The sequence below is a fragment of the Dufourea novaeangliae genome, unplaced genomic scaffold, assembly GCF_001272555.1.
Source record: "Dufourea novaeangliae isolate 0120121106 unplaced genomic scaffold, ASM127255v1 scaffold141, whole genome shotgun sequence".
NCBI lineage: Eukaryota > Metazoa > Arthropoda > Insecta > Hymenoptera > Halictidae > Dufourea > Dufourea novaeangliae.
In genome coordinates this window covers 1,108,142-1,120,092 of record NW_015374017.1, presented here as the reverse complement: position 1 = coordinate 1,120,092, position 11,951 = coordinate 1,108,142, and the positions used below count along the sequence as shown (strand labels likewise).

The 11,951-nt window shown below is 35.8% G+C and overlaps 4 protein-coding genes across 4 annotated transcripts; 2 read left to right on the top strand and 2 right to left on the bottom strand.

Annotated features, from left to right (window-relative positions):
- The first annotated feature begins 1,044 nt into the window (after window positions 1-1,044).
- Window positions 1,045-1,917, top strand: LOC107188881 (protein FAM32A). Its single transcript, XM_015577266.1, has 3 exons — window positions 1,045-1,220; window positions 1,589-1,721; window positions 1,795-1,917. Exons 1-3 carry the CDS (start codon window positions 1,135-1,137, stop codon window positions 1,915-1,917), a joined length of 342 nt encoding a protein of 113 aa, XP_015432752.1. The 5' UTR covers window positions 1,045-1,134.
- A 367-nt stretch (window positions 1,918-2,284) lies between these two features.
- LOC107188875 lies at window positions 2,285-5,046 on the bottom strand. The gene is made up of 9 exons (XM_015577260.1): window positions 4,937-5,046; window positions 4,490-4,729; window positions 4,247-4,404; window positions 4,033-4,180; window positions 3,526-3,952; window positions 3,297-3,451; window positions 2,902-3,141; window positions 2,601-2,833; window positions 2,285-2,511 (listed from the first exon to the last, which is right to left on the bottom strand). Exons 1-9 carry the CDS (start codon window positions 4,986-4,988, stop codon window positions 2,332-2,334), a joined length of 1,833 nt encoding a protein of 610 aa, XP_015432746.1. The 5' UTR covers window positions 4,989-5,046; the 3' UTR covers window positions 2,285-2,331.
- Window positions 5,047-6,407: 1,361 nt separating this feature from the next.
- Window positions 6,408-8,905, top strand: LOC107188858 (histone acetyltransferase KAT8-like). Its single transcript, XM_015577238.1, has 7 exons — window positions 6,408-6,753; window positions 7,217-7,476; window positions 7,558-7,648; window positions 7,730-7,857; window positions 7,942-8,172; window positions 8,248-8,492; window positions 8,611-8,905. The coding sequence occupies exons 1-7, from the start codon at window positions 6,561-6,563 to the stop codon at window positions 8,828-8,830; spliced, it is 1,368 nt and encodes a 455-aa protein (XP_015432724.1). The 5' UTR covers window positions 6,408-6,560; the 3' UTR covers window positions 8,831-8,905.
- Window positions 8,906-9,481: 576 nt separating this feature from the next.
- On the bottom strand, window positions 9,482-11,404 carry LOC107188880 (D-aspartate oxidase). The gene is made up of 6 exons (XM_015577265.1): window positions 11,170-11,404; window positions 10,802-10,925; window positions 10,442-10,587; window positions 10,214-10,370; window positions 9,701-9,985; window positions 9,482-9,633 (listed from the first exon to the last, which is right to left on the bottom strand). The coding sequence occupies exons 1-6, from the start codon at window positions 11,352-11,354 to the stop codon at window positions 9,520-9,522; spliced, it is 1,011 nt and encodes a 336-aa protein (XP_015432751.1). The 5' UTR covers window positions 11,355-11,404; the 3' UTR covers window positions 9,482-9,519.
- Window positions 11,405-11,951: the final 547 nt, after the last annotated feature.

Sequence of the window (11,951 nt, the reverse complement as noted above, 5' to 3'; positions counted from 1 at the left end):
AAAGTGAGGAAGCAAGCACAGACCTGCACGGGATGGTACGACCTTGGTACACGGCGTACACGACTAAGTCAATAAACTGGGTGACGCAACACACTAGCGCGTTGGATTGACGGAGAGCACCGATACTCGGCACGCTCTACCGTACTCTCTCGCTCGCACACCTCCCTCCCATAGACCACCGAAATTCCTCGGCACCCGTCAACACCGACGGAGAGCACCGATACCGCGGCACGCTCTACCGTACTTTCTCGCTCGCACACCTGCCGCCATAGAATTCCTGGAATTTCCCCCTGAATTTCCTCGGCACGCGTCACACCGACGGAGAGCACCGATACCGCGGCTCGCTCTACCGCTCTCGCTCGCACGCCGTGACGTCACCCGATTCCCGGAATCCCGCGGCCACGAGATTAATTTTGAATAAAAAGGAAATTATAACGATAATAATAAAGAACAATAAAGATTTAAATTAAAACTTTGAAAACTATATTTAAACTATTTAAATAAACGATTTTTAACTAATTTTAAAGGAAAACAAATTTAATTGATAACGTAATTTTTATACGTCCTTTCTATTACAACGTCGTCGGTGGAATGGCATGTCTCTTCATTTCCCTTCGTATATCATTTTTGTTTAATTACAAAATGTCCTTAGTTACTACTGACCAATCGTATAATTATTAATTTCTAAGATTAAACCTGATTCGTTGATGCGTTTCTTCCCGGTTATTGATAACGAGCGATTTACATATTTGCAATGATTCTGAGCGTTAGGATAGGAGGCAAAGGCAACTGGCAAATGTTTAAACATTCGTTTCTAAGTGAATATTGATTATTTTATAATCTTGAAATCCATTTATTAAAAGGACCTCTAACAGATTTCACACTTCTTCAAATCAGTGTCAACTTCACCTTTACCCTCCTTTCCTATTACATGTGTTATTCGATTCAAACTTCGCGCCTGTAAAGCTTATGACATACACCGCTACGTGACATGAGCGGGGACCGCAACAAGATCGTGTAGACTCTCAGTTCCACCAAGTTCCACACAGTTCGCAGTGGTGTAAGCAGGTGTTAGGAGAAAATAGGAGAAAATACGATAGAAGTGGAAAAATAATACTTGTTGAAAACGTTAACATGCCACCGTCAAATGACGAGGACCCTTATGCACACGCGGCGAAGGGACTTTTGAAATTGAAGAGTGATCAAGGCGTCAGCAAAAAGTACGTGAATGCTAAGATTTTACTCTTCATTTAGGTTATACAGAGGTAATTTGACAGATGACTTCAAAACAAAGTTCCACGAAAGTGTCGTTCAAACAATAAATAGTTGGTAGTTCATTTCATTTCTAAGATTTCACTATTGTTAAAGTAAAACCGTACAGTTGAAATACAGTTTAATGTATATCAAGTTTTCAAAATAGCCCTAAATATAATTGGAAATAGAGATGTACAATTATTTCCGAAGCACGTACAGTGTGTGCATTTTTTCAACCAAAGTATTGTAATGCATCATTTACATGATCTGCAGTAGATATATTAATAATAATAAAAGTATAAATAATATCGGTGTTACATTTCTTAAAAACTAGGAAGAAAAACAAAGAGGGTAAGAAGAAGAAATTGGTGGAAGTAACAAAAATTGAAGAGGAAGAGAAACCTAAAACTACTGAAATCAAACGAACAAAAGCAGAGATAGCTTTTCAACGAATGCAAGAGAAGATGGTAAACAATTGTTTATTATTATCCATCAGTTTTCAAAGAAAATTATAATAGTCCACTGCATTCTTATTTTCAGCAAAATGAAAGAATAAAACAAAAAGCCTCTATGACACACAAGCAACGGGTGGAAGAATTTAACAGACACTTGGACAGTTTGACAGAACACTTTGACATACCAAAAGTCAGTTGGACGAAGTAAATGTGTGGTGTGCATTTGTTTGTTTATTAGCACTTTATTTATACGTACATATTGTAAACTTAAATAGATTAAAATACTAGTAAAATTAACATCTGATCTTACAAAAAATTGTACCTTGTTGCAAATATTTATAAAAAACTATAAACGCTAGATCTTTGTAAACTGTTCATGGACGGAATTCGAAGTCTTACGATTATATGTGTGATCCACATAAACAGCATTTAGAACCTTAGTATTAATCATTTAAATATAAAAAAAAGGCATATCTCTTAATACATTTGTCATTGTAACAACATTGTATGGTACAAAAAGTTTGTGCAATTATGTAATATACGTTACACGAATGCATTGTATAAATTGTAATATACATATCTAAGAAAGTATATATACACGAAATAGACGTAAAGTAATTGACTAAAATTCAGATCTGATTAACAAAATTAAGCTAGACATTAAAACGGACGGATACGAATATAAAAGTTTTGTAGCTCCATTACCGTAATGGAATATTTTTATGTAATTCTCCGTTATTACCCAAGGATTGCTTCCATCATCGAAATACATTGGACATTGGTCACGTTCTCTTTCATATTCCTAAATGCAAAGTAATAATGATTAATTAATATTCATGCGTCCAATCATTAATAACATTCAGACCGCGCACAGAAATATTTCTTGCTTGCCTCTAATTCCAATGCGACCGCAGCACCTTCGGTATAATTACTACTCGTAACGTCTTGCTTAAGATCACAGAATGGCCCGATTGCTTGAGACATAAGGACTTTATTCAAATCGGCCCTTTGATAGACCCAACAACGATATTTACTGAAAGGATCCAGCTCGTCGTAAGTTATCAAATATGACTTTAAATTCTCCTTCCAAAATCCAATACATTTCATTTTATAATCGGGCAAACCTGCGCGTTAAAAGTAAATTAAAGGATATACAATTTTTCTACTCGAATTGTAACAGTTCGGAACTTACTGTAAATATCTACAGGTCTTCCCAAATGGTCTACCGACAAACAATATGTCTCGTCGATAGCGATTTCTTTTTGGTCGGTATCGCATACAGACAAATCTGAAATATTTTGTTTGCAATAGATATTTGGACGGGGAGATAACGTAACGCCGCCTAAAATTCTAGTTTCAAACAAGACGTCTCCTTTTTGAGTGAACATGTATTTGCCAGCCACAGGACAACGTACTGGTACAGGATCCTTTGCTGAAGTGATAAGAAATAGCAATAATAAGAATTATTTACAAGTACCACAAAGAGAAGTATACTTTTCCAAGTCCAACCGAACTAGGATCCAGATGACAAAATATTCAGGAACATTGCATTTGGACAATTGAAGTTCTATTGTTTGTTATACTAACCCAAGAATAAGTCGTATTTCCAATCCTCTTTGTTAGGGAACTGTACCCAAGAACAAACGGTATGGAAATCATCTTTAATAACCGCAATACCACGTCGATATCTAATGATATTATGATGTCGACGCACGAAGTCGAAGCAAACATAATCTTTCTGGCTAAAAATGTGATTTACTTAATTATTATTATACTACAAAATATGTACAAGGATTGTCTATACTAGCACACGTACCATCCGTCAACAGTTAACCTTGCCATCATCACCCTGGTATCTCTCGATTCGCGACATACGTAAATTGTACGTCTATAACGACCCTCATCTGGATACCATGTTTCAATTATGTGCGTTTCGTTAATGAAAATATCTGCATCAATATTAGCTGTATTTATCCACTGCCCACTCATATCTTCTGGTAATCTACATCCTGGTTCTACCACTTCAGCTTTAACAGGCGTTACTCTCAAACGCTCTGGACTTTTTTCAACGGTTTTTAATGTGTTACATTCTGCAGTAATAGATACTCCGATATAAAGGTCATCATCCCGATTCTTTAAGAAACATCTATATTTTTCATCTTTTCTAGACTCTTTTGTATTCGCGACAGCGAAAAAGTGATTTTTATCTACAAACCAATCTCCCAGACAGCTATATTCAACCACTGAAACATTTACAGTTTCAAAATAATATAAAAAAAAAGTTGTATAAAGATTTAGTATAAATAACAAGTAAGAATATTACCTCCATCAAAAGTTTCCTTCATACCAGAACACTGTTTATAAGTTATATTAAATTTCTGATTAGTTATTAAAAATTGTGTTCCTGCAGTTTGACACGATCGAATTTGTGCATCTGGATGATTACACTCTCCCCTAAACCTGAATCGATTCTGTAATTGCAATGGAAAAATTAGTTTGAAACCTCATAATTTTTCTTTACTTTTATGACTACTCGCCTGATAAGCAAATTGCCAAACACCTTCAAGGGACGATCTACAATTCACAGGTACATAATTTTCTGAGAATAATGTTATTAACTGTTGATTAGGTCGTAAACCTTTGCATACATTCTCCACTGTGGGTTCAACACCGTTCGGTAAATTTACACAACTCACTGAAGAATAAGATAAATAATATGAGATTATACTTTGTATATTTTCGTGACTAATTTTTTTTCGAGTATATAATAAACCTGGTACCTTCGTGTTTATCTAACACATTCACTGTTCTAACAATCAATTTAACGCAGTGATAACATTCCTCATTCCGAAATACAAATGTGTAATTGACATGATATTCTTCTAGCACATTTACACAATAACCACGGTTGGTCATTGTTTCAGCATTTATATGTGTTAAAGTATTTCTACCATTTTCCCATGAAAACCACGAACCCCTTACGACTGCAGGAATTTGACATTCTTGAACAGAGTCTGAGACTGAAAACGAAATATAATTATTAAACACGTTCTAGTACAATTTAATATTCCTGAAGAGAATCTGTCAATAATGAATATGTAATAATAGTAAGTTAATTATATTCTTAAATTAAGAATGTTTGTATCTAACAAAATACAATTTAGTTTACAACGGTTCTGCATTCACAACAAACAATCGTATGTAATTGTTTAATTCGCTGAACTTACCCTGCCACAAAAAATATAGGGCCAACAGTAACGAGTACCACTCTTTTGTCATTTTGTCATTAACTCACACAAACCAATTTTAATAATAGAAAAAAATTATATTAAATGTAATGGATCATACAGTACGTGAAAAAACTTATTCCCCACGCCCATCCTAAATATGTGTGAATCATACTTGTGCTGCCATCTGAAAATTAATGTCTGCGATTCCTTAAATCGAATTCTTTTAATGCAAGTATTGTAACTTGTTGTCTACTGTTTGAATAATAACTAATTGATGACTAATCGTTGTTAAGTTAATTGCATGTTATACTACACTATACTAATTATAGTTGTCTGGTTCAACAGGTTACTACAGAAACTAACTACTGCCTATGTCTTTTAAATTTGGGCCGTAGTAGTATCTGCAGAAACTGCCATAGTTGCTGGGGTTACTATATAATTTGCTCACGGAAGCACGCACAAGTGTCAGTCAGATTTCGACAGTTGCACGGGCAACGTTAGACCGAGCTCGAAACTCGTACGAGCAACAGCGATAAAGGATCACGTTTCAAACGTGTACTGACGCAAGCCATTTCACTACCGTTCATTGTCTCGTAATCCACCTGTAATAACAACAGATTGAATCCGGCAGAGGACTACTGCAAATTATTACACACGTCTATCGTATGCCACCGGTAATCAAAATTTCGGCGACAAACTTATGAAACCTTTATGAAGCTTTGAAGACGGTACGGAAGATTTGCAAGACATAGATGATTTTACAATATATTTATAATATTTGTATAGATACAATAAAAGTGTCTTAAGATAGTTATTTTACTTAAATCCTACTTATCTATATGATTTTACAATATACTTGTAATAATATTTATATAAATTCAGAAAAAGTAGGCTTACATATTATTTAGGCTTATGAAGTATTGTAACTTATATGCCGAAAATAATTCCCTCCCCTGTAACTTGCAAATTTTCCGTACCGTCTTCAAAGCTTCATAATGTAAATGTCCATTAACGATGCATTTAGAATAAATTGTCTTGCATATTAGGTCTATTGTTATATCTCGTCTGTGATATGACTCTCGAGCTCGGTCGATTGTTGCTCGTGCAACTGTGCCACTGTTAATAATTATACTCGTTGTAGAAGACACCACAAGTAGTCCCTCTCATGGCAGTCGAAAGCCGATCCCCCTTCCGTCTTTCAGCCTTCCCTACCCAAACTATGCATTGTCCACTGTTCTTCATGGAAAGACGGTGCATATGTATTACATCTTTATTTTTTAACGGATTCATTTATTTTCTTCTTAAATAAATAGATAGATTCAGGTAAAATTTGTAAAAAATGATGTTCTCATACCTATGAAGTGATCTGGTTTTCCGTTTCAGCTTTCAACAAATACCTCAGGGCCGCGCTCATGCAGCAAAGAATCACGTGGTTTTGTTGTGACGACGTCCATCTGTAATGTGAACGAACAATGAGGATATAATATACGCCGTGGAAAATTTCATGGCTGTATTGGTCAGTATTGGTCGCGTTGCATCAGCAAGTGCAATGTTCATCTATTTTCGGGCATTTCACAGCGGTGACTATCGTCTCATCGATTAGTGATTTATCTCTCGTAAAATGGCCGAGCCAGAGCAGAGAAATAAAGAGAATTGTACCGGAGGAACAAAAGAAACGATGGTGAAGCAAGAAAAGCGTGAGAACACGTTGACGAATGGCGGGAAGGGATCTGGCGATGACGCGGACAGCCTCGAAGAGTTGCCTCTCGATATAGGCGAACACTATCTCGTTCGCAGATCCGATGATTCTTGGCGTAAATATATTATTACTACGCGTCGTTAAAAATCATATTGGCATGAACACTCCCTGGATTGTGTGTAGTTATTGTAAATCACTTGGTCACATTTTTGAGTCTCGCGTTTGTTTGTATTACCGGCTTTCCTTTGATAAACCTTGTTTTCAAAACATTCCGATGTCATACGCAGTTTAAATCTTGTTGAGTCTAAATTCCTATTATAGACTATTTCAGAAAAACCGAATTAATAAACAGGTTTGCTAACTTTCAAATAGAAATTTTCTTAATATTGATTACGTTTTTCTATTACATTGCGTTTCATGGAACTGTAAAGCTTATAAATACATAAAATCCAGAGTTCATTAATTAAACACCATTAACTTTAATTTCCAAGATAGCTACCAAAAACATACTTATTCGTTAGTATGTTAATGTTTAAATGAAGTACTTTTGAAATTTAATATTTCTCATTTCTATGCAGATCCTGCTGAGATTATACAAACACGATATAATGAAAGTGAAAGCCACTATGAATATTATGTACATTATGAAGGACACAACAGAAGATTGGATGAATGGGTGCCAAGGGATAGAATCATGTCCAGCAGATTTGACATGAGCGACAGAAGCTGGAAGAGTGGTGACAGAACCTCTAGTACTGACTTATTGGCAGATTCTTCAGATCGTAAAATCACAAGAAACCAGAAAAGGAGACACGATGAAATTAATCATATACAAAAGGTATTTATGTCTATATTGTAGAAATGTTTCTGTATTTTAATATTATAATAGCAGAGTTCATTGTCTTATTCTTAATTACAGACATATGCAGAAATGGATCCCACAACAGCAGCCTTAGAGAAGGAACACGAAGCAATAACAAAAGTCAAATACATAGACAAAATTCAAATTGGTAAGCATCAATCTATTTTCCTTCTACAGTCAAACGTTATATGTGAAAAGGGTCTTATTATTTTCAAAAGTTCCTTTCCAGGAAAGTATGAGATTGATACTTGGTACTTTAGTCCATATCCAGAAGAATATGGCAAACAGCCTAAACTGTGGATTTGTGAGTACTGTTTGAAGTATATGCGTCTAGAAAAGACTTACAGGTATCACATGGTAAGAATGAAAATTTATAACTTGTGAAAACATTTTTTAACGAAACGAGTCATTAAATTCGTAATGAATACTTTTTCATTTTAGAGTGAATGCACTCACAGACAACCAGTTGGAAAAGAAATATATCGTAAAGGTACATTAAGCATTTGGGAGGTTGATGGCAGGGAACATAAGATATATTGTCAAAACTTGTGTCTATTGGCAAAATTATTCTTGGATCATAAGACTCTCTATTTCGATGTAGAACCATTCCTCTTTTACATTCTGTGCGAAGTTGATAAGCATGGTGCTCATTTGGTTGGCTACTTCTCAAAGGTATTTTTTATTTCTCTGTTTTGACGTTGACACGTAATTTTCATTGTATACCTCATTACATTCAATTAATTTTAGGAGAAAGAGTCGCCCGATGGCAACAACGTCGCTTGCATTTTAACTTTGCCACCGTTTCAAAGACAAGGATATGGGAAACTTCTAATTGCTTTCAGCTACGAGCTGAGCAGAATAGAGCAGACAGTTGGCAGTCCAGAGAAACCATTGAGTGATTTAGGAAAGCTATCGTACAGAAGCTACTGGAGCTGGATTCTTTTAGAAATCCTCAGAGACTTCCGAGGCACCCTCAGTATCAAAGATTTAAGGTACCATCTTAAAATCATGGCTTCATTTAATGACTTGTGTTATACAAGGTGTCCCATTTAAATCAGGGCACAATAGATACAAGTAAAAGTAAATAATTTTTATTCATACAATTTGTAGCCAGATGACGAGTATTTCACAGACGGATATCATCTCAACGCTACAAAGTATGAACATGGTGAAGTACTGGAAGGGACAGCATGTGATCTGTGTGACACCAAAACTAGTCGAGGAACACATTAAAAGTAGTCAATACAAAAGACCACGGTTGACAGTAGACAGTAGCGCCCTTAGATGGGGTGCGCCACCTAGAAAGAACGTGAAGCCTGGCAAGAAATAATGGATAGTAGACGGAAAATCGATGGTCTTCTGTCACCGTGAGATTCACGATTTAATATGTTTAACGAACACTTAGCAAGCAGCTGTACGTAATAGTTCGCAAGGATGTGCTTCAGTTTGTTAAACATCTGTTCGACGCGTTACAGTGTATATTAAACATGCATTGTACGTGTCAGACCCGGTGTCTAATTGGAAAGATAACACCTTGTGATCGCGTTCGAGATAGAGTCGTTATTCCTGTGGAACGTAGGGATAACAAAACGCATTTCGGGATTTCCCTTGTAGTTCTGCTTCGTCCGTTAGCAGCATATTATGAAAGAAAAACGAGGCGACACTGTGAAATACCATGTATTTGTTTGACAATGAGAGGAATCATCTTTAGTTACGTTCGAGAAAAGATACAAGCGAAAATTAACATCAATGATACCACGCAGTATTAGCGCATATTAACGATTTTCTTGTGTAAACTCGTTAATAATAAACCGCATATATTCACGATCAATGGTTTCTTGTAAAAATATCCCAAGTACGAATACTTTTATTATTTCGTATTCAACAAAACAATCTCACTTATAGTTGTAATTCGTGAAACCAGATGAATCTAAAGAAATAAGTACTGCTTCGTTTGTAGTAGCAGATACAATTTCTGATAATGTAGCTGTCGAAACCATGGAAAACACCGATTCGAGATTATAATTTTGCAATTGATGACTTGTGCATTTCCTTGGCCAATTGTACAGCATACTTAGCAGTTCCAGGAGCAGTGCAAACTCCATATCCACTGTGGCCATAATTGTGTATCACCTGAAACGAAAATTTTATCAGTGGCAATGAAATCTCATAACGTATTTAGGAAAAACTGTTAACTAACGATTGCTTTCGAGAGTCCATTTATAATGTGCTCAGCTTCGACTCTGACATTATTCTCCCTGTGCGGCCTCAAACCGACTTCCTCTCGCAAGACACTGGCCTTTTTAAGGGCTGGAACAAGTTTCTCGCATCGGTCACGAATAGCCATTGATTCGTACGGACACAGGTTCATATTTTCGGAGTGAAAGCTTCTTGAACCGCCAAGCGTAACCACGCCATTAAAACCTGGTATGATATAAGTGTCCAGTTCTCCATAAAAGAATGTTTTCATCCATGGGGCCTTTACCTAGGAGATTTTAAAACATTGCAAATTATTACTGCTACATCCCTATAACACGTGCAAAGAAAAGATATGCCTAATAGTATAATAGTTCATCGTTTATTCATTTATATTATTTTTTATACGAGTTTGTGTGCGTATGAGCTATATAGAGCAGAATAAGATATTTATAATAATACGAAAGTATGTGATTGGACCATTCTGGAAAGAAGTAATGTATGAAAGGGATCATACTTTGATCACTTGACCACGTATGGAAACAAGGCGTCTGTCATTGCATAATGATCTTGCACCCAGACCTGTACAGTTTATAATTAGATTCCACTCAGGAATAAGTTCTGTGAGGGAATCTAATTTTTTTATTGTTAATTTAGTTCCAGTTTCTTGTAACCTGCAAGAATAAGAAACGTTTAGTTTTTATGTTGAAGATTGGTGTTATGTAACAGTAAAGTAACGTGTTACTTTCTACGAGCCCATGGAAGATACAGTTTACAATTAGTGAGGAGGGTTGTCAAGAATGATCCATATTTCCAGCTACCCCCAACCAACTGAAATTCTTCTTCCGAAGCTTGTCTGTATATTGGCACTAAATTCTCTATCCAGTGACTCTGTTGCAAAATGAAGCAACAAAATTATTATTCTGCTGCGTGTATTTAATTTATAAATCACGTTGGCCGGCGCCATTTAATTATACGAACAAAACCTTCAATATTTAGACAGTAACAATATAGCTTTGTAAATAATAATGATCCAAATAATCAACGTAGAAGTCAACGTGAAACGAATACTTTTGAAAACGTTATGTCTTTAAATGAAGAAAACCTTGACGGTCTCCGGAGAGGAATTGGCAAACATGTAACCGGAAATGCTGGTTACTCCTGCAAATGAGGCATCAGGAGACTTTCGGATATCATCGTAATACTCATACGAGTCTCTTATCCATTCCCTGAAAAGGGATTCTGATTAAAATAAGTTACACAATTTTATAAATGAAATACAAGTATTTAAACATTCCATTGTATTTACTAATAAATTCATGCAGCATGCATAAATTATTTGAAATATAAAATGATATTTTAAACAAGAAATTGTTTTGAGTGCCCTTTGTTATCTCCATTATAAAAAGTAACTTATGATCACTTCAAAACGGTAATTTCATTCGACCAATGTCTAGATTCAAATCTATGCACCTTGTTATTTGTTCAGTTGGTCCAGAGTAGGATGATCCAACTCTGAATATACCAGCAGCCACATGGCTAACGGTCCGATCGAAGTCTGACGCGAAAACGCAAACTTCGGCATTACGTAACTCGCGTTGCAATTGCAAAGCCGTCGTTAAACCGACAACTCCTCCTCCAACAATAGCCACCTTCATTTTTCTTGTTTAATGAAAAACTGATTTATTTACGATTGAAAAGTTAAAACTTCACCAGACATTGTCCGCTATATACAAATATTTTCTCTAAATGGAAAGAAAAATTCGGATCTGTTTTAGACTTTCACTTCACTTGATAAGTAACAAACTTACCACCACGCCAGCTGAGACTAATAAAATCAATTTGAAACAGGAATTTTACCGGTTATTAAGTATTGTACGTTGTAGCGAAGATATTTTGTCAATTGATTGTGTTAAAATACGTCGGACCGTACCCTATAACCGTCAACCGTCGATGCAGATTTACACGACTGGTACATCGAACCCACTTTGCATAAACGGAGTTCTTATCTATTATTGCTGAACGTATCCTGGTATTTATTGATATCGAAACATACCGATAACCGGCCTCGTTGTAAACCTCTGAATAAAAACATGTCGCTTATTAAAAGAATTATCGTTTATTTTTAATACAAATCGATACCTTTCAAAAAGTCGTGAGAATTCAGATACTTACGGGCAGTTGAACGTCTTTCTTATCGAAGACGGGAAATGTATCGTCTTGAGTAAAGCAGATTAGCATCCAGGGAGTAAAAT